This window comes from Dipodomys merriami, unplaced genomic scaffold, assembly GCF_024711535.1.
Source record: "Dipodomys merriami isolate MVZ:Mamm:240054 unplaced genomic scaffold, mDipMer1.0.p SCAF_3, whole genome shotgun sequence".
Lineage (NCBI taxonomy): Eukaryota > Metazoa > Chordata > Mammalia > Rodentia > Heteromyidae > Dipodomys > Dipodomys merriami.
Genome location: NW_027204492.1, coordinates 38486445 through 38506720, shown reverse-complemented (window position 1 = coordinate 38506720; position 20276 = coordinate 38486445). Strand labels below are relative to the sequence as shown.

At 42.6% G+C, this 20276-nt stretch overlaps 1 protein-coding gene across 6 annotated transcripts in view; it reads left to right on the top strand.

The window, feature by feature from the left end:
• Frmpd3 (FERM and PDZ domain containing 3) overlaps positions 1-20276 on the top strand; it is a 144827-nt gene that overhangs the window by 80189 nt on the left and 44362 nt on the right. For 3 of the 6 annotated variants that reach the window (XM_070039960.1, XM_070039965.1, XM_070039961.1), the window contains 4 exons: positions 726-828; positions 4069-4114; positions 15729-15833; positions 20135-20242. In XM_070039960.1, coding sequence (XP_069896061.1) covers positions 726-828; positions 4069-4114; positions 15729-15833; positions 20135-20242 — 362 coding nt within the window. The remainder of the gene's footprint in view (positions 1-725; positions 829-4068; positions 4115-15728; positions 15834-20134; positions 20243-20276) is intronic. The other 3 variants (XM_070039963.1, XM_070039966.1, XM_070039964.1) reach the window with 3 other exon arrangements.

The window sequence follows — 20276 nt, the reverse complement described above, 5'->3', positions numbered from 1 at the left end:
GACTTCTCATTCTCTCTGAGTCACTGAATTTTTTTCTTGAAATGTTCTTTACTAAACAGCAGAATTATTACCACCACCCTGCAGATATCCTCTGCCCTCAATCTTTTAACCAAGACTTCTGTCCAGTCACCTGAGATCATATCCTCACCACCACTAGAGGTGGGAAACAGAAAACTGCCCGAGTCTGTGATTGCACCTGTCATTTGTAGAAGAGCAGCATCTCTCAGTGTTGAAACAAATTAAAACCTCGGGATCTTTTAGTCTATACCCTTGTCTTCAGGCAAATGAAAGAATGCTCAAACCATTTCAGATCAGTAAGTATGAAACTATTCACGTACGAAGACTCCTCACCCTCTTCTAATCTCCTTACCACTTCAGCAGTGTGGAAGTCATTCCTCGTGGCTAAGCAACTCCTTCCTATGAAGTGCAAATCTGTTCCTCTTTAGAACCAAGCCAGCCAAGCACTTGTAACTTCATCTGTGAACAAGATCTGGGCTTGGGACCTTTTAGTACCATTCTGTGGACAGCTAATCTAGCTTTACTCCATTCTCTTCCTTCATTTCTCTTCCCTCCATAGACAGCATCCAAACCTGGAACAGCACCCTCATACCCCTCAGCCTGTGTCATCTCCTGCAGGCCTGGCTCAGCTCAGCTCCCTCAGGCACTGTGGCTCTGGCCTGACTTATGCTTTCCTGGCTCACTCCTCTCTCCTCTCCTCTCTGCAGGAGGCCCTTCTGAGGACAAGCTCCTGGCTGGTGACCAGATTGTGGCTATTAATGAGGAGGACGTGAGTGAAGCCCCCAGGGAGAGGTTCATAGAACTTATCAGGTAACAAGGGCCTTTGGGGCCTTGGCAGGAGTTTAACAGTGTCTTCACTCCTGCTCCTCTAGTAGCAAAGGGCTACCACTGTCCTTCCTGCCCCAAGAGGGGAGTCCTCCCAGGCAGGTCAGCCCTAGCCATGGCTCCTGGCTATCTAGAATTTCCAGGGTTAGCCAGTCAGGTGTCTGAGAGGCCTCGCACACTCTGGTTTAGCCTTTTCCAGTGATGTGAACAAATATGAAGAGCCTCTTGCCACAGTCTCACCTCCAGTCCTCACCTGACCTTCTTTATTTGCTTGGTACTGTGCAATGAGACAAGCCAAGTGACTGATAAGAACCAACCAAACTATTAAAAGACCCCTAAGCCAGGTAGCAGTGACTCATACCTGTAATACTAGCTACTCAGGAGGCTGATATCTAGAGGATCATGGTTCAAAACCAGTCCAGGCCAATAAAAGTCCATGAGACTCTACCTCTAATTAACCAGCAAAAAACTAGGCTGGAGGCATGACCCAAGTTGTAGAACACCATCCATGAGCAAGAATGCTGAGCAAATGCAAGAAAGCAGAGCAAGAATGAGACCCTGAGCCCTGGTACCAGAAAAAAAATACACACTATGATAAGCACAGTGAAAGCAAATTTTGTTCCTACATGCCCAGCCCCACCCTCTGTCTGTCTCTGTCTCTGTCTGCCTTTCTCTCACCCCCCCCCCACATATACAAACTCTCCTTCTCTATCCTCACACTGCAAGCTCACATCCTTGCATAGTTTTCTTAATTAAGAGGACCTAGGGAAGACTAAACTCTACAGATAAATTCAGTTACAGACATTGGCTATCTCTCTCTAAATAGAACCATTTACTTTCTTTCCCCCCACTTGCTCTTTCACTCTCTTATTCTCTCTCAACTCTCTCACTCACTCTCTTGCTGTCTCTCACATACAGCTCAATGTTTTTATTCTACTCATCTTTCTGGGACTCTCAAAACCCCACCTGTCTCAGAGCTGATACTTGGTTTTCAAAGGCAGACTTAGCAATTTATGTGTGACACAGCACTTGCAGCTCCAGGGATGGGGTCAGGGTGAGATGCTCTATCCTGTAGTCCAGAGTAGGTATTCTTTGGCTTGTTCCCCCTCAAGCTAAATACTTGAAGTGGGTCTGGACCCTGACAGCCTTCTTAGTTTGGTTTTCTCCAAGTTGAGTTGTTCATTGCATACCTCTACTGCTCAACATTGGTCCGTCACCTTTCACCCTTTACCTTCCACCAGCACAATATAAAGGGAGTTCTTTAAACCTCACCAGGACATGTTGGAATTCTTTCAGCTTCATCGTTTGGAAGTCACTGCTCTGCTTCTAAAGGCTATCTTTGTACCCTAGAACAAAGTAGTATGATTTTATGAGGGAATCCAGAGCTCCCTTGGGGTCAAAACAGAGATCACTGGTAGGTATTCATTTATTCACTCATTCACTCACTTAATCAATGAATAATTATTGTTTAATAGCTACTATGCACCAGGCACTATTCTTGGCACTAAAGATACAGCAGTGAACTAGAGATAAAATTCTCTGGTTTACTGAAATTTATATTCCAGTAAGAAGAGACATACCATACCACAAATAAGTGATTATACAATACATTAGAAGTAATGTTATTGAATAATAGAAATTCAATATGGGGTAAAGAGAACCAGTAACACTGAGGTACTGAATGTAACTTTAATAATAGGAAGGTGGCTCAGTGGTAGAGTGCTTGCCTTGCATGCATGAGGCCCTGGGTTCGATTCCTCAGCACCACATAAGCAAAAAGAAAAAAGCTGGAAGTGGAGCTGTGGCTCAAGTGGTAGAGTGCTAGCCTTGAGCTGAAGAGCTGAGGGACAGTGCCCAGGCCCAGAGTTCAGGCCTCATGACCGGACCCCCCCAAAATAATAATAATAATGTGGCCAATGTTGGCCTCACTGAGAAGGTGACTGCATAAGCCCTAAGGCAGAGGTATGTCTGGTTTGATGGAGGGACAGGGAGAACCATTGTGTCTGGAGTCAGGTGAAGCAAGGGAAAGATGGAGAGCCTCACAAAGCATTGTAAGCATGGCGGCTTTCTTCTAAATGATGTGGGGAGAGATGGCAAGACTGGAGTACACGAGTCACATGATTGTGTTATGCTCCTTTTTTGTTCAAGGTATTAGTAATTTCCTTGTAACACACTCTACTTCTGGGAACTTCCCAAACTTGGAGTTAATTCAAGTCTGTACTTTGCCTTTGAAGTCCTTGAGTGGGGGTGAGGGATTAGGGGGGTAGGCATTTCTTGAATACCCAGAGTCAAGGAAGTCTTGACTCTACTTCTTTGTTGTTGTTGTTGTTGTCTTGCTTTGAAACAGACTCTTGCTGTGTAGTCCAGGCTGGCCTCAACCTCATGATCATCCTGGCTCAGCCTCCCAAATGCTAGGATTATAGGTGGACCTCACCACCTGACTTGACTCCTTCTTGAATGATTTTGTTCCCATAAACATTTAGAAAAGGCAAACTTGGAACAGGGACACTCCTTCAGGGCAAACTATTTTCATTTCTTTTAGTTCTTTTAAAAGATGGATTCCTGGGAGAGAATTTTCATACCTCACAGCCTCTTTGATCACTGGCATAATTCTCATCAGAAGAGTTACAAATTCTTCATCCTTTGGAATATTTGTTATATAGAGAGTCTTGCTTTCCATCTGTTGCTCCCTGGCTCTCATTTTTTGGTCCCTCAATTAAAACAAATCTGCTGTGTATGAGTCACAATGACCAAATGACCTCCTTTGGGTTTTTCCTGTGAGTTTCTTCTCATGCTTAAATAGCAAATTGCTAATAATCACCATACATGGTTCCCAGAACTCTAGCAGAATGCCTTTTGAGTTCCATAATTCAAGCCTTTCTTTTTCTTGAGAATTTTCTAGTCTGTAAATAAAATTGTTCCCATGATTTGAGGATTTCTATGGACAGAATGTGAGAAGGAATATATAAAGAAGACCAGAAAAATGATAGCCCCAGAGGTAATGGTCATCCCATCCTGGATACCTGTGTGAACGAATATGGATGGCTTGTGCCCACATCTACAAATGATAAGGAGGCCAGGCATCCATGCCAACACTCAGATTACCTTCTGTCCTAATCCATATACCTGAATGCAACCCAGGGGAAAATTCTGGTGTTGCTTCTTATACTAGATGAATACCTAGTGCATGATACACTGCTCTCCTGTTCCCTCTTTTCTCTATAGGAGCGCTAAGGAATCGATCGTTCTTACAGTTCTGCACACTCATCAGGTGAGTGAGCCTCTTTGCCATCTGTCCTTCTTCCTGACTGAGAAGAGATGACCCCTCCCCACCACACGTTGGAAACCACAGCATGGGAAAGGAGGGGTTCACTGACTAGGGCCAACATGTATAAGGTGAGGATTTAGGAGTAAACTTAGAGAAACTTTGGAATCTTCAGTTTACTCAACAGCCAACCAAGGCTGAGGATTTTGAAGGGCAATGTTCTGCAGTGCTTTGCAGTGCTGTGCTGGACAGTGTAGTGCTTTGTAGTTCTGTGTGGTGCAGTATAGTATAGTATAGTGTGATGCAGTACTGTCCTGTGTAGTGCAGTGCTGTGCAGTACTATGCAGTAGAACGCTGTGCAGTGCTTTGTAGTGCTGTGCTCTGCAGTGTAGTGCTTTGTAGTTCCTTGTTGTGTAGTGAAGTACAGTGCTGGGTAGTATTGTGCTGTGTTATGCAGTGCTGGGCAGTACTATACAGTATAGTGCTGTGCTATGCATTACTTTGTCCTGTACTCTCTGCTTTGCCCACATAAGCTGTCTACTTCCTCAATTCCAAATCTGTCTTCCACCTTTTTTTATGTCGGAGGGTCCGGTCTTGGGGCCTGAACTCTGGGCCTGGGCACTGTCCCTCAGCTCTTCAGCTCAAGCCTAGTACTCTACCACTTGAGCCACAGTGCCACTTCCGGCTTTTTTCTTTTTGCTTATGTGGTGCTGAGGAATCGAACCCAGGGCCTCATGCATGCAAGGCAAGCGCTCTACCACTGAGCCACTTTCCCAGCTCCTGTCTTCCAACTTTTTTTGCTATATCCCATTGATATTTATCTGTCCGGTATCCAGTTCTCATAAAGTTCTGGCAGATGGTGGGTGCTACTCAAACTCATTCATGTAAGTATTTACTAAGTGACCTACAATGTAGGAGACAGTCTGCATGTGATGAATTGTCTATAAAGTTTCTTGTAGGTACAGATGGACCAAGGTTCTTTATTGTCTTGGTATAATTACTAACTGGCTATGTGACCTTCAATGAGTAACTTCCCTTTTCTGAATTTGTTTGTTCATCTGTAAATTGAGAGGTTAGAGTGGAATATTACATTTTCTAAATGTTTCTTATCATACTATAACAATTAATAGGACTACCTTTTAAAAGTAAAATCCCCAAGGCCCTCTCCTCAAGCTTTGGATTCAGAAACTTACTGTCTGTAGCAATGAGCTATGAGTATATGGTAGTATACTCATAGACATATGGTAGTATACTACCATATACTCACATTGTCACTTTAACTCAAATGCACAAATCCAGATGCAAAACTTCCATGTGCAGAAATTCACAACCCCTCTCCACCTCCCTTCCTAGTGTCTACAACACTTCTCTGTATCCCACCAATGATAAGAAGGATGTAACTGAGCTGGACCTTGAGAGAAGGACAGGATTTCCCAGGCATGGCAAGAAGGGAAACTATTTCAGAGAGAAGTAATGATTACATAAAAAAGTCGGGGATGGAGCCTGGGTTTACAAGAAGGGCATGGGATACAAACCTAAGCCAGCACCAACCTCCTTGTCCCAAGGTCCCCAACTCCTTTCTATGTCCATGTGAACTTTGCATGCACACATACACATACTCACATGTACAGTGTCACATAGACTCGTGCAGTACTCATATACTCACGCATACATGCCCCCACCACACACAGCCCACTCCCAGGCAGACAGACTTTGCTCAGTTGCAATTCTCTGCCTCTAGACAGACAAGCCCTTTCCTTCATTGAAGCTGTAAATGATCCCTTTCCCCATCTTACAGTATGTGTGCAGTTGCTCCATCCATCCTCATTCCTAACCCCTGTCTTGAAAATAGCCATTAGTTCTCCCTACAAATCATGCTGTTCGTATGATGAGATTTTCCTGCTCTGATCAGAGACACAGTATGAGTTACCCTGTTAATTGGGTCTGCTCAAATGTCATTGCCTTGCAGACACCTTCCTTGCCTATATTCTCTGAGATAGCACCTACTGGTCATTATATCCTGATTCTGCTTAAGCTTTCAGCAAAGCTGATATGCTATATTTTTAAACTTTTGAAAAAAAATGTAGATTCACAGAAAGCAAGAAAGCTAGTACAGAAACATTGTGCATACCATTTTTCATGTTGTTCCCAGTGGTTACATCTTCCATAAATATAATGCAACATCAAAATTAGGAAATCAGCCAGGCACTGGTAGCTCACGTCTATAATTCTAGCCACTCAGGAGGCTGAGATCTGAGGATCTTGGTTCAAAGCTAACCGGGGCAGGAAAAGTCTTATCTCCAATTAACCACAGAAAGCCAGAAGTGGAGCTGTGGCTGAAGTGGTAGAAGGCTATCCTTGAGCACAAAAGCTCAGGGACAGCATCCGGGTCCATAATTCAAGTCCCAGGACCAGCAAGAAAGGAAGGGCAGGGAATCAGAGACAGGTGTGGTAACGTATACTGATAATCCCAGCACTCAGGAGGTGAATGCAGGAGGATTTCAAGCCAGCTTGGCTATATAGTGAGAGCTGTCACAAAGAAAGAGGGGGCTGATCACAGAGACTCATAAAATTACAAATTCCACTTACTTGGGAGGTAGAGATTGGGAAGATCGTGGCTGGTTCAAGGCCAACTGAGGCAAAAAGTAAGAGCCTATCTCTATCAATAAACCAAGCACAGTGGTGCATGCCCTGTGAGTCCAGTCACAAGAGGATGTGCATAGGAGAATTGAGGTCCAAGGCTTGCCCAGGAAAAAACATGTATCTCTTATATGAAAAATGTTTGGGAGTATAGCCCAAGTGGTAGAGCACCTGTCTAGGAAGCATGAGGACCTGAGCTCAAACCCCACTACTGCCAAAAAAAGAATTGTTTTCAGGAAATTACCAATATGCATATGTAGTTCAGTGTGAATTTATCATAAGTAGGTTTATGCATCCACCAACCCAATCAAGATAATGAAAAAAAAATCTTATCACCCAAAAGATTCCTTATGTTGCCTGTTAACAGTCACACCTCCTTCCCCCACTCACACTCTGAATTCCTACCAACCAATAATCTGTTCTCCATTTCTATAAATTACTCATTTCAACAATGCTATGTAAAGGGAATAATGTACTATAATATCAATGTAACCTTGAGGAAGTGGTTTTTATTCACTCAGCATAATGCCCTTGAGATGCTTGCTGCATGATTTTCCTCACAGTGTTTTGTCCCTTTTATTGCAGAGTAGTATTCCACAGGACAGATTCCCACTCTGTCAAAGGGTACCTGGAACATTTCTAGTTTGAGACTCTTCTGGATAAAGCTGCTATAAACATTGTGTACAGGTTTTCTGTTAGATTAAGTTGTCATTTGTCTGGGATAAATGCTGGCCCATTTAATAAGTGAATACCTAGTTTATTAAATAACTGCCCACTATTTGCCAAAGTGGGCATATTGTTTTAGCTGTGTGTGTGTGTGTGTGTGTGTGTGTGTGTGTGTGTGTGTGTGTGTGTCCGTCCTATAATTTGTACTCAAGATCTGGGTGTTGGCCCTGAGTTTTTTTTGGTCAAGGCTAGTATACTACCATGTCAGCCACAGCTTCACTTATGGCTTTTTGGTCATTAATTAGAGATAAGATTCTGATAGACTTTCCTGCCCAGTGTACCTTCCATCAGATCTATGCTGCCTGAGCACCGAGGATTACAGACATGAGCCACTGACACCCAGTGTGTATCATTTTAAGTTCATGTGAAATGTTGCATTTGTGTTGCTTAACTATCTCCTCTATTAATATGTCAGTTCTACAAGTGTATGGACAATGTTCTATCACTAATGTATCCTCAATATCTGGAATAGCACCTGGCACAGTGTGGGCACTAATAAATATTGGTCAAATATTTGAAGGAAACGGAGCTCTCAGCTGTTAAACCCAAGTAATAGTAGTGGAGTGCCTGCCTAGCAAGCACAAAGCCCTGAGTGGAAATTCCAGTACTGCAAAAAAAAAATGACCCACAGATGACTCAAATGATAAGTAGAATTTAGGAAACAATAACCAGATAGTCTCTAAGGCTTCTTCCAACATCTAAACTGTGTAGCTGATAATGGTCTAATACCTACTACTCAATAAATAATTTAAATCAATATAAAGTACTGGATTGTGACCTAGAACCTAGAATAGCCCTAGTAAAACAAGCAAAGACAATTCCTTCAAACAATAAACCATTTTTCTGGTTCTGAGAACTTAACTAATACCCAAAGAGCCTGCATGCTCTTTGCCTAGAACCACTTTTCCAGGGGAAAAAAGCCAAAATAATGAAACCACTGCAGAACTAACTTGTTTTCCATGGAACTTCTTTCGTGTATGTGCCAGTACTGAGGTTTAAACATGGGGCTTTGGCTCTTGCTTGGTTTTTTTCTGCTCTACTACTTGAGCCATACCTCAACTTCTGGCTTTTTGCTGGTTACTGGAAGACAAAGGACTCCTGAATTTGTCTGCCTTGGCTGTCTGAATTCTCATATCTCTTGGGTAGCTAAGATTACAGGTGTGAGCCACATGCATCCAGCTACATGGAGCTTTTTGAGGTGTAGTACATGCTCAAACCACTTTTTGCTGAATTTATAAACTAATTTGTTGTTAATCTTGGCAATCAGCTAATAATTTTTATACTGAGCCTACTACGTGCTTAGCACTAGGGGAGATGAGCTATGAGGTAAGCAGTACTTGAAATACTGTATTCTAGGGAGTAGAGGGGCTGGGGAAGGATTATGAACAAAGGTTGAATTGGAACTGAGTTATAAGAAAGATAGCATTAAGAAGGACTCCCAGGCCCATGAAAGGTAGAGATGAGAAGGAGTCACCATGAAATGAGTCCAGAAGTAGGAATAAGCCCACTGTGTTAAGAAGAGTACTGTGTTTGGAACCAGCAATGCAACAGAAGGCAATAAAGGATAGAATTGAGGAATGAGGCTAGAATCCAGTGTGGCTTGGCAGTGGCATTGGAGGTTAGGAGAAGACATGGTCATTTCTCTGCAGTCCTGACTGCTGAAAGGAAGGCCTCCAGGTTCCCTTATCAGAAATCTGGTGCTACTAAGGCAGCCTTCTATTATCTCAGGCGCCCACAGTGGTTGCTATGGGAATTGATTGTAAGTAGGCTCAGGTGTCAAAGACAATGAGCCTGCAGAAAGACCAATCAGGAAATGGGCTGAGCTTCAGGCAAGAACCAGAGCGCTACTTTGACCTCTCCCAGTCTTCACTCCCCACTCTTCTCAGCCTGAATAACTACTGTTTTAACTCTTCAGTGCTATGAGACTGTTTTAGATTCCATAGTTAGATAGGATGAATAAGTTCTGTTTTATTTTTAAATTACACTATAGTATGACTATACTTAATAATGGATATTTGAAAGAGCAGGAAGAGGTGATTTTGATGTCACCCCCAATGAAATGATAAAAATTTGAGGTGGTAGGTATGCTTGATCAGTTTGTTACAGAATGTATGTATGTATATATGTATCAAAACATCACACTGTACCCCATACATATGTACACATATTGTGTACATATGTACACACACACACACATATATATATATATATACCTATTTTGTGTCAAATAAAAATAAAATAAAATGTTTAAAATGTGGGGTACTTTCTTTCAGTGAAGTATTTGACCAGATACCTAACTTTGGCCAAGACATAAATGATCATAGCCCTGAAATCTGTTCTAATAGAGCCCCCAAATTAAAAAATAGTCAGAGCATCACCAGCTGCTGAATTCAGCCCTGAGGCAAAGGCAGACTCTCTCTTCAATTCCTTATTCCACCTAGCTGCTGGCTTCATATTTGCTTCAAGGGGCTTGCAGTGGCCCCAGAAGTACTTAGCAATTCTAGTCCTGTGTTTCAAACTAAAAATTCATTTTAGCCAGACAGAGTGCCTGTTGCGAAATCAGACTCACGGCTGCTTGGAGAAAAAAATAGGGTCAGTGAAGAGCTCAGATGTCCCAGCTTTAAGGTCGTCAATTAATCTATGCTTAATGGGTTAGAACTTCTTAACCAATCTGCATTCCTGGACCCTACTCTCCCAAGGATTTTGAATTTAAATCTGATAGGGATGTGGGCCGAAACATCATGTTTTAATGAACATTTCCTAGTAATTCTTATCGCTGGGTAGATTTAAAACTGGTGTGGTAGTGTATAAGTTAGTATAGAGGTCAGCATACTTTCTGTAAGGGCCCATATAGTAAATATTGCAGATTAAATGTGAAAGCCCCAAAGCAGCCGTAGGCAATGCATAGATTAAAATCATGACTATTTCAATATAGATTTATTTCCAAAAGCAGGTGGTAGACAAGATTTGGCCCTCATCAGCCTTTCATTTGCTGGGCCCTAAAAGTATTTGTCACCTCTTCCTGGTACCACATTTGCATTTGTCAATATGTTAATGTGAAGTGACCCTAGTATTCAGAACTTCAGGCTCCTCTATGGAAATGATTAATTGAAAAAACCATCAGTTGAGAATCCTCTTTCTAAACAAGAAGTTAATACAAAAAATGTGTGCTTTTAATAAAAGAAAAGAACTTAAGCAACCACAGCTAAGCTTTGAAGATGCTTAGGACATAGAGACCTTTGAGAGCCATCTTGTATCCCACTGGAAGGCAGGCCTGACCTGTATCTAAACATAAGGCTAGACATGAATGTGACATCTAGCAGAGAGCAGCTGGCAATTAGTGAGTCACCATCAGGGATTGAGGCTGAAGACTGAGAACAGGATGGTGTCTCTGAGATCAAGAAGACAAGGTTCAATGAGGAATAAGGCATAAACAAGCTGAAAATAGCTCTGAAACCACCACCCAGAAGTGATTACAACCCCTGAAAATATTGGCAATTCAACTCTCACTGGTCTTGCTCTTGTAAATATCTGAATATTTTGCTATAATGCTACAAACAAAAATCTTTAAGACAGGATCTAATTTTGGATGTTTGGTAGGACTAGCAAAGATGCTTCCCCCTCCTATGAGTGAATACATAAAAGGATAGCAGCGGGGTTCCTTGATTGTTGGAATCCATTAGATAGGCCAAGGTAAAATTCAAACCAGTGGATGAAAGATCAGTAGTAGACTCCCAGCCTGCTGTAGGGAGACAATCATTAATCCAAGGCTTAGGAAATCTGAATTCTGGTTTCAGCTCTGCTACTCAATTATTTTGACATTTTGGGAAAACTGTACCCTCTTTGTGGACCTCCCTTTTGCATTTAACAGTGAAACACCAACTGCATGGCCTTTCAGATGCTGTCCCACAATGGTGGCATATATCTGCTGGTATATTATAACAAAGAAGGGAGAGAGTGACTGTCACACAGAACAAAGATTCCACTTGCCTCATGTTTGTGACAGCTCAGTGGTAAATTGTGTAGCTGTGGAATAAAACAGATCTGCCTGAGCAGAACTGCGGATCTTCCTGTCTTGCCCTTCCCTTTACTCCTGCTTCAGCCTTCAGCCCCCACCTACGATTTGAGCACCCAGCTGTGCAACATGCAAAGACATGTATTGACTTCATGAACAATCAATACTGTAATCACTTTCTGCAATGATCTCCAGCCTGGATTTCATTCTGCTGTATCGTCTGCTGCCAACAAATTGCCCCTGTGACTCAAGATGTGAAATCTAAGGTTCCTTTAGCTCAGTGATTCTCAATCTTGGCTACACTTTGAAATCATCAGAAGCTTTGAAAAATACTAATATTCTGGCCCTAACCCCAGGACTTCTGATGTAATTGGTCTGGAGAAGGGCCTGGGTCTTGGGAGTTTTAAAACCCCTTTGAGCCTTTTTGCTGTGCAGCCTGAGTCCTGCTGGACTCAGGTGGAACAAGTGGCTTTTGGTGATCTGCCCTCTGGATAAATGAGATTGCTGCCCTGACAGAAAACACAGCTGGGTCCAGAGCTTAAGACGTGATGAGGATGATGAGGCCCTTTGTTTCTGATGTGTCTATATCTTAGGGCCCTGCCCCCCCTGTGGCTGATTTAGTAAATGAATCCCAACCACAGGGTAAATGGCTCACCTTTCCAACTGACAGGGACCCTTAAGGGTCTTAACACAAAGGAATTCCTAATCATAGGACTCACAGGCTCTAAAACCAATGGAAAAGATGATTTAAAGTGGCCCCAAACTTGATTTCCCCCCTAATTCTTTTCTCAGTAAATGACAAGCCTACTCTTAGTGTTCACTCCCCTCTTTTTTTTTGTTGCTCATGGGGCTTTTTTGTTGTTGTTGTTGTTCATGGGGTTTGAACTCTGGGCTTGGGTGCTATCCCTCAGCTCTTCAGCTCAAGGCGAGCTCTCTACCGCTTGAGCCACAGTGCCACTTCTTGTTTTCTGGTGTTTTATTGGAGATAAGAGTCTCATGGACTTTCCTGCCCAAGCTGGCTTTGAACCATGATTCTCAGATCTCAGCCTCCTTAGTAGCTAGGATTACAGATGTGAGCCACCTGCACCTCTTTCTTACTCCTTGTATCCAACTCATCAGCACAGGATCTTGGCTCAGCCCTAAGAATCTACCTAGAAGTCACTCATTTCTCATCATCTCCATTACTGTGAACCTAGCCTGTGCTGTCACCATATTTGAACTGTATTATAGCAGTCATAAGTATTTCAGTCGGACATGTAACTGGCCTTCCTCCTCTTGCCATTGCCCTTTTACACTCCATTTTCCACAAAGCAGCCAGAAGCATCTTTTTAAATGCACTCCAGACTCTGTCTGCTCAAAACCCCCCTCTGAGGAAAGTCCAAAGTTCTCACCATGATTTACAAAGCCCTATATAATAACTCAATCTCAGCTGCTTCTCTTGGCACATTGCTTCCATTCCCTACTGCATCATTGTCCAGTTACGTGAGGGATTATTCCTGTTCTTCTTCCACCCATATCCTATACCTCTGGGCCTTTACTGTTCTTTCTGCCTGGAAGCCCTGTTCTCTGGATAGCCTCTTGGATGTCCTCTCTTACTTCCTTCAAATCTCTGCTTAAATGTCCTCAAAGAGGTCTTCACTGAACAACATATCTAAAATACCACCCCCAATCTCATTTCTAGATATATATTCCAAAGAAGTTGAAGCTATTATGTCGAAAAGATACTGTGTTCATTGTAGCACAATTCAGCATAGCCAAAATATAAAATCAACCTGTCCATTGACAGATGACTGGACAGAAAAAATGGGCTACATAGGTAATGGAATACTATTCAGCTTTACAAAGGAAATTCTTGCAAAGCCTTGGGTTCAGTCTTCATCAATGCAAGAAAAAAAGGAAATTCTGCCATTTGCTAATGGGATGAACTTGGAAGACATTATGCTATGTAAAGTAAACCAGACACAGAGACAAATAATTCATATTATATATTGTCAGGAGCAGAATACAGTGGTGGTTGCCAGAAGCTGGAGCTGAGAGAAGGGAATGAGGAGGTGCTATTCAAAGAGTATAAAGTGGGCTGGGAATGTGGCTCAGTGGTAGAGTGCTTGCCTTGCATGCATGAAACCTTGGGTTCGATCTCTCAGTACCACATAAACAGAAAAAGCCAGAAGCCACGCTGTGGCTCAAGTGGTAGAGTGCTAGCCTTGAGCAAAAGAAACTTGGGGACAGTGCCCACGCCCTGAGTTCAAGCCCCAGGACTGGCAAAAAAAAAGAGTATATAGTGTCAAACAGGAGGAATAAATGTTTAAGATCTATTGTACAGCATGTGACTACAGTTAAGAATAGTGGATTATAGGTTTGAAAATTACTAAAATAACCCCAGTCTCCCTCATTCTCTTGTGTAGTCTCTTATCCTTCTTTATTTTCCTTCCTACACTAAACCCCTTTTCTGCAAGGAATACTTTCCAAGATCCCCAGTGGATGCCTAAACAACTAATAATACTGAACTATAAAACAGCTCCTAAATATAGGAAACATTTTTTCTTATCCATATATACTATGATAGTATTTAGTTTATAAATCAAGCATAGTAAGAGTTTAACAACAATAACAAAATAAAATAATTAGTAAAATACTTGATAACAAAATATATTTAAGGCTTTTGAATTATTTCTGAATTTTCCATTTTAAAATTTCAAGCTGTAGTTATGTACACATGACTGAAACCATATTGAGCAAACTGCAGCTAAGGGAAGACTAATGTAGTCTTTATGTGCTACAAAAAATCTTTGTTTATTAGCCAGCCATCGTGACACATGCCTGTAATCCCAGCACTTGGTAGTCTGAGGCAGGGAAATCATAGGTTCAAGGCCAGGCTAGGCTACATATCAAGATTCTATCTCAAAAAAGTTGTTTGTTTACTATCTATATTCCAGATAGAACAGATGTGCCATGAGGCCCAGGAGCTTTGTCTGTCTTGTTCACTATGGTATCATTCATCATCTGGAAGACTACCTAGTATATAGTAGACCCTCCTTAAATTTGGCAAATTAACAAATAAATTCCCCCCAAACAGGGTACCCTTTAGCAGGATTTCTAAATTCACTGGCTACTGGGAGGTATGGAACTCAGCAAAGGTCTGGAATTTAAAGAATACCTTTCCTATATCCAGGACACCCACCATAGGTACCAAAATCCATAGATGCTCAAGTCCCTAGGTACAATGGACTAACCATATCCTCCCATATAATTAGAATCATCTGTAGATTACTTAGAATATGGAATCAAATGTAAATACTATATAAATGCTTGTTATACTGTACTGCTTTAAGAATGAAGATAAGCAAAATCTATACATATTTAGTACAGACACCATTTTTAAAGTATTTTTAATCTGTGGATGGTTGAATCCAAGGATGCAGAACCCGTGAGCAGGGATAGATGGATGTAGTTTCCAATGTTTGCTAATCATACTTCCTGTTCAATTTTTGGAAATGTTTTCAAGAACCAGAAAGCTTAACTGAATCTTTAGGCATTTCAAACAGAATTGGATAAGCAAAGCACCCAGAAGTAGAGAGCCAAGAGCCCTAGCTTAAATCTCTCATATTTTTCTTCCTGAGCAGTGTAGAAATGGTGGGTGAGTCATTTTGGAGGGCTATGGTTCCTTTCTCCTACATCGAAAACATATTTGTTATGAGTCTCTTTCCTAAGGGCAGGGCATGTCTTTGAGATGAGTAAGATTAATTCTGTAAATCCTTTGGAACGTTTATATTCAGATGCAATAAAATCCAACATTTAGGTATATCTCATAATAAGGAAAGCAAATATCTAAAAATCCAATGTGTGTTATTTCTAGAGAAACTCCCATAGGCTTATAGCATTCATCAATTTCCCCACATTTGATTCATGTCCAGCTTTTTTCCAACACACAATTGTATGAGGAGATAGTATATTGCCTTGCACTTAATAGGCAATCAATACTTATTTATTGATTCATTGATTAGCAAGGCAAAATGTGCATGTACTCATGTATTTAGACATCTTTCTTTAAATTTCAAAACAGAGTAATCCAAGCTTGCCTTAAATTTATGGTCCTCCTACCTCAGCCTCCTGAATGCTGTGATTACAAGTTTATGTGACTATACTCAGTTCTACTGAGGCATCTTAACTCTGACATGACATAGGTCAGGATTCCCGCCAAGGATAGAGAACTCACTGGCCCTCTGTTCTTTTTTTCAGTCTCCCAAATCTGCTTTCATCAGTGCTGCAAAGAAGGCCAAGCTGAGATCTAATCCTGTGAAGGTCCGATTTTCTGAGCAGGTGGCTGTTGGAGAAACAGATGCAGTAAGTCCAGCCTTGGCTCTACTCCTTAGTGCTTGGCCAAAATTAGCTAAGCTGTGGAGATCTGTGTGTGTGTGTGTGTGTGTGTGTGTGTGTGTGTGTGTGTGTGTGTGTGTGTGTGTGTGTGTGTGTGTGTGTGTGTGTATCTCTTTCTCTCCCTTCCTTCTCTCTCCTTCCCTCCCTCCCTCTCTCTCTTTCTCTCACTCCTCTCCCTCCCTCTCTCTTTCTCTTTCTCTCTTTCTCTCTCCTTTCCCTCCCTCTCTCCTTCTCTCCCTCCTTCCCTCTCTCTCTCACTCCTCTCCCTCCTTCCCTCCCTCTCTCTCTTTCTATTTCTCTCTCTCCCTCTCCCTCTCCCTGTCCTTCTCCCTCCCTCTTCTCTCTCTTTCCCCTCTCTCTCTTCTCTCATCCCAGTTGATAACATTACTAAGGGGTTGGAACCAGAAAATCCCATGCTGTGAGTGAGTAGGTAGTGAGTAGACCAGAGTGTGTAGCTTCCAGGGAGGCTCCCCACACATTGGAAGAAGAAAAAACATGTATCAGTACACTCCAGATTCTCTTGATGTGTAGAGAAATTTCCATCCCTGCCACAATAGCATACACTCAGAACAAGTGCTCCATAAACATCTTTTGGCTACTTGATAGAAACAGGAAGGAAGTAATGGTTTTCTGAAGATCTAGGGAGCAAGAAGCTGATGAAATTGAACTCTCTTCTCATTTAAGTGGTCCTGCAATTTCACATCTTGACTGGAGAAAACTGTGGTGATAGGTGAAGTTGCCTAGGGGAAATGACAGACTCTGCTTAAACTCAGCAAGTTTTTATTACGCACAAAATAAATACCTGTTTCCTGTCACTGGATACCTCTCAGTGTTGGGGTATCAGTGGGAGGGGGGGACAAGTGGTTCAGACTAAGGCATTAAAGAATCCACTGCTATGTGGCATCATCTCTACAAACAGGTAATATTTGACAGCTCATTCCAAACAGCTGCCAATCTAGGAGACACTGGCCAGCCCATGGCCTTTCTCACTGTTTTGTGGGATTTATATGAGGCGAGCTGTCAGCTCCAGATGTGCAGATGGGAAGAGGTGAGTGGGAAGCAGAAATAAGTGTGTTCAGCTATCATGGAATCTGGCCCAGAGTTCCCCAGGAGTCTGAAGAAATTGGTGATATCCCAGTGGGGGTAGGAGAGATTGAGCTAACAGGCCTTGTGTGGTTTTGTGGGCAGTGGCCAGCTGTGCTCTCAGGGATACTTAGCATTCACACACTGAAGCCCAGCTGTAGTTGTTGAGAGAAGATAACAGGCCCTGAACTAGCAGGGAAATGAGTGAGATGCCCAGCACCTCTAGTTCTCTGAGGCAAAGCCACTCAGAAGAAAGGACAAGAGACACATCTCCATTGCCTGATTCTCATCCTCAAACCCAGCCAGTGCCCTCATGCACACATGTATAAAAAAGGCTAGGAAGCCCAGAGGACTGTGGGACCCCATTGGCAAGCTGTCTGAATAACTGGTGCTTGGGATCTATGTCCATTCTGGAAAAGGCTGAAGTTAAAGACAATGGGTGATCAGAGGGTAGAGGATACAGGATGAAGTTCATTGAAGATCAGACTAAAGCAGATTCTGAGTGCCAAGTCACCAAAGGGACATTTGTGTCCTGAACCATAGGACTTCAATTTGGAAAGTTGGACCAGTGCAGTCTATCCTACCTCAATATTGCAGACAAATTAGCCATGGCCAGAACAACCAGTGAAAAACTCCCACACTTCTTCCCCTTCTTTATTCGTCTACCCCCTTTCCATTTTCCATGCTCTCCTTCCTCCACTGTAACTCTTCCATACCTCAGAGCTGGGCCACAGGCAAACTGAAACCCCTACTCCAGCCCTACTGGAAAACAAGTGTCCCAGAGCAGCTAGAACCCTTCCAATGACTTCTCTCTTTTCCTCACTGGGACAGGCCACCAAGCATCTCTCAAAGCTCTTACCAGGACAAAGACACATCGATCTTCCACCTCTTATTGTACTTAGGAAATTCCCTGAATATCCCAACAGCAGCCTTCCACTGCTGCTGCCAGTATGGACCATAGCAGCCTGTTGGGACTTGGGGAGTCCAGATGACTCCAGGCTGTCCCATATCTCTTTCCCTTGTGTTCCAAGGCTTTATTAAGCAACCAGAGTAAAAATAAATCCTGTGGGCGTTCCTTGCCAGCTCTATTTTTAAGCAAAATCAATTAAGTAATTATCTGAGTCCAACCCAGTGTGCTAAATAAAACCTGCCACCACCGAGCATCATCAGCCTGGGGAGTCGGGGCCTCTGGAGTTGGCAGGAGCAAGGCATCTCAGGATCAAGGAGAGGACTGGGAAGGCCCACTTTTTAAACTTTATTTACTTTTTTTGTTTATTCATTAATTCATTTAGGTAATGGAGAATAGTAGAAGGTAGGGACACTCAGGGTCAGCCAGGCAGGAGTATCACAAGGCCAAGTCCCATGTTGCAAGGTGTTGTCTTGTCTTCGAGAACTGAACTCATATTCAGCTAACACTGACCTCAGAGGGTCCTGGGACAAAGAGACAAAGCCCTGAGTTCAAGTCCAGTACCTACATACAAAGAAAACACCATTAGTTGAATACCAGCTGTATGTCAGGAATGCTCTTTAGTATTGGGACTGAAAAGATGAATTTACTGAATTTACTGTTTGATTGTGAAAAACAAGTATGCAAAAATATTGCCATGTGTGATAGTACCCATCTATGAACCTATCACTAGGGAGGCTGGAGCAGGAGAATTTTGAGTTTGAGGTCAACGTGACCTACGTAGCAAGTTCCAGCCCAGCCAGGCCTACATAGTAAGACCCTGTCTCAAAAACTGAAAAAGTACAAGTACGCTTGCACGCGCGCGCGTGCGCGCACGCGCGCGCACACACACACACACACACACACCTATGCACAGAAAGAAAGGGGTATAAATTGATAACAGGAACTCATGATAAGATCAGTACAAGTATCTGATGTTACTGTACCAAGGCATTACAGAATGCATATTGGAGCTTGATTTGAAGAATGAATAGAAAGGGAAAGAAGAAGGCAGAAGAGAATATGTTTATTTAATAATTTTTATTCAGAAATTAGTATGTAGTCTTTTTTAAACAAACTCTGGGTCCAGGAAAACTTAGGCTAAGGAGTGATCAGATATTAAGAAATGGGCCATGGGCCTTGCCAGTGGTTCTGAATCAAGGTCAGTGGCTCCCATTTTCCAAGAGCTTTCAAATATGTCTGAGAGTATTTGGGATCATCTCAGAGATTTTCATACTATTAATATTGAGTGAATTGCCGGGCGCCGGTGGCTCACGCCTGTAATCCTAGCTACTCAGGAGGCTGAGATCTGAGAATCGCGGTTCAAAGCCAGCCCGGGCAGGAAAGACCGTGAGACTCCTATCTCCAATAAACCACTAGAAAACCGGAAGTGGCGCTGTAGCTCAAGTGGTAGAGCGCTCGCCTTGAGCTGAAGAGCTGAGGGACAGCGCCCAAGCCCAGAGTTCAAGCCCCATGACCGACAAAAAAAAAAAAAAAAATATTGAGTGAATCAGTCAGAGCTGAGACACTAAATTCACACTCTCTGCGATGAAGAATTGTCAGTGATATGGAGGCATCAAAGGAACAAGAATACCAGGAATGGTAAGACATGACTGCAGAGAGGTAGCAAGGGCCACATCTGAAAGAACCTGTGACCTAGAGACTTGAGATGTAGCTTAGTAGTGCACTTGCCTAGCATGTGTGAAGTCCTGCTCAGTACCCTTCACTAAAAAAAGAATGAGGGCTGGGATGCCATGAAGGGAAGAGAATAGCAGAGAAAAGACCTTGTGAAGGATCTGATAGGAAGGGAAGGATGATAAGCTGAGGCACAGAAGCCCCTCAGGGTGTGTGTGCGCGTGTGTGTGTGTGTGTGTGTGTGTGTGTGTGTGTGTGTGTCTGTGTGTGTCTGTGTGTGTGTGTGTGTGTGTGTGTCTGTGTGTGTGTGTGTGTGTGTGGTAGTGATTCGGGGCCACAGCAATAGAGATTTGAACCACAGTACAATATAAGTGCACTTCATGTCCAGTGAAGGATGTGACCTTTTAATATGGCCTAACATCTTCTTGGGGAATTTGGTTCTGATCTCCATGTAACATTATCGATCTGCTTTTTCCTCTGTCTCTTTGCCCTTTCATACCCTTTGACTCTATCATCTCTCTGTTTCTGTTTACCACATACACATCTGGACCTTATTCTTCATCTGAATGAGCCTTGTCATTATCTTTTCCCTGACTTTTCATAGAAAATGATGAAGAAGGAAGCTCTCCTCCTCATCCCCAACGTCCTGAAGGTTTTCTTAGAAAATGGGCAGATCAAGTCATTCACATTTGATGGCCGGACCACTGTCAAGGTACATACAGAGTCTTTTTTCCTCAGTCAGCTGT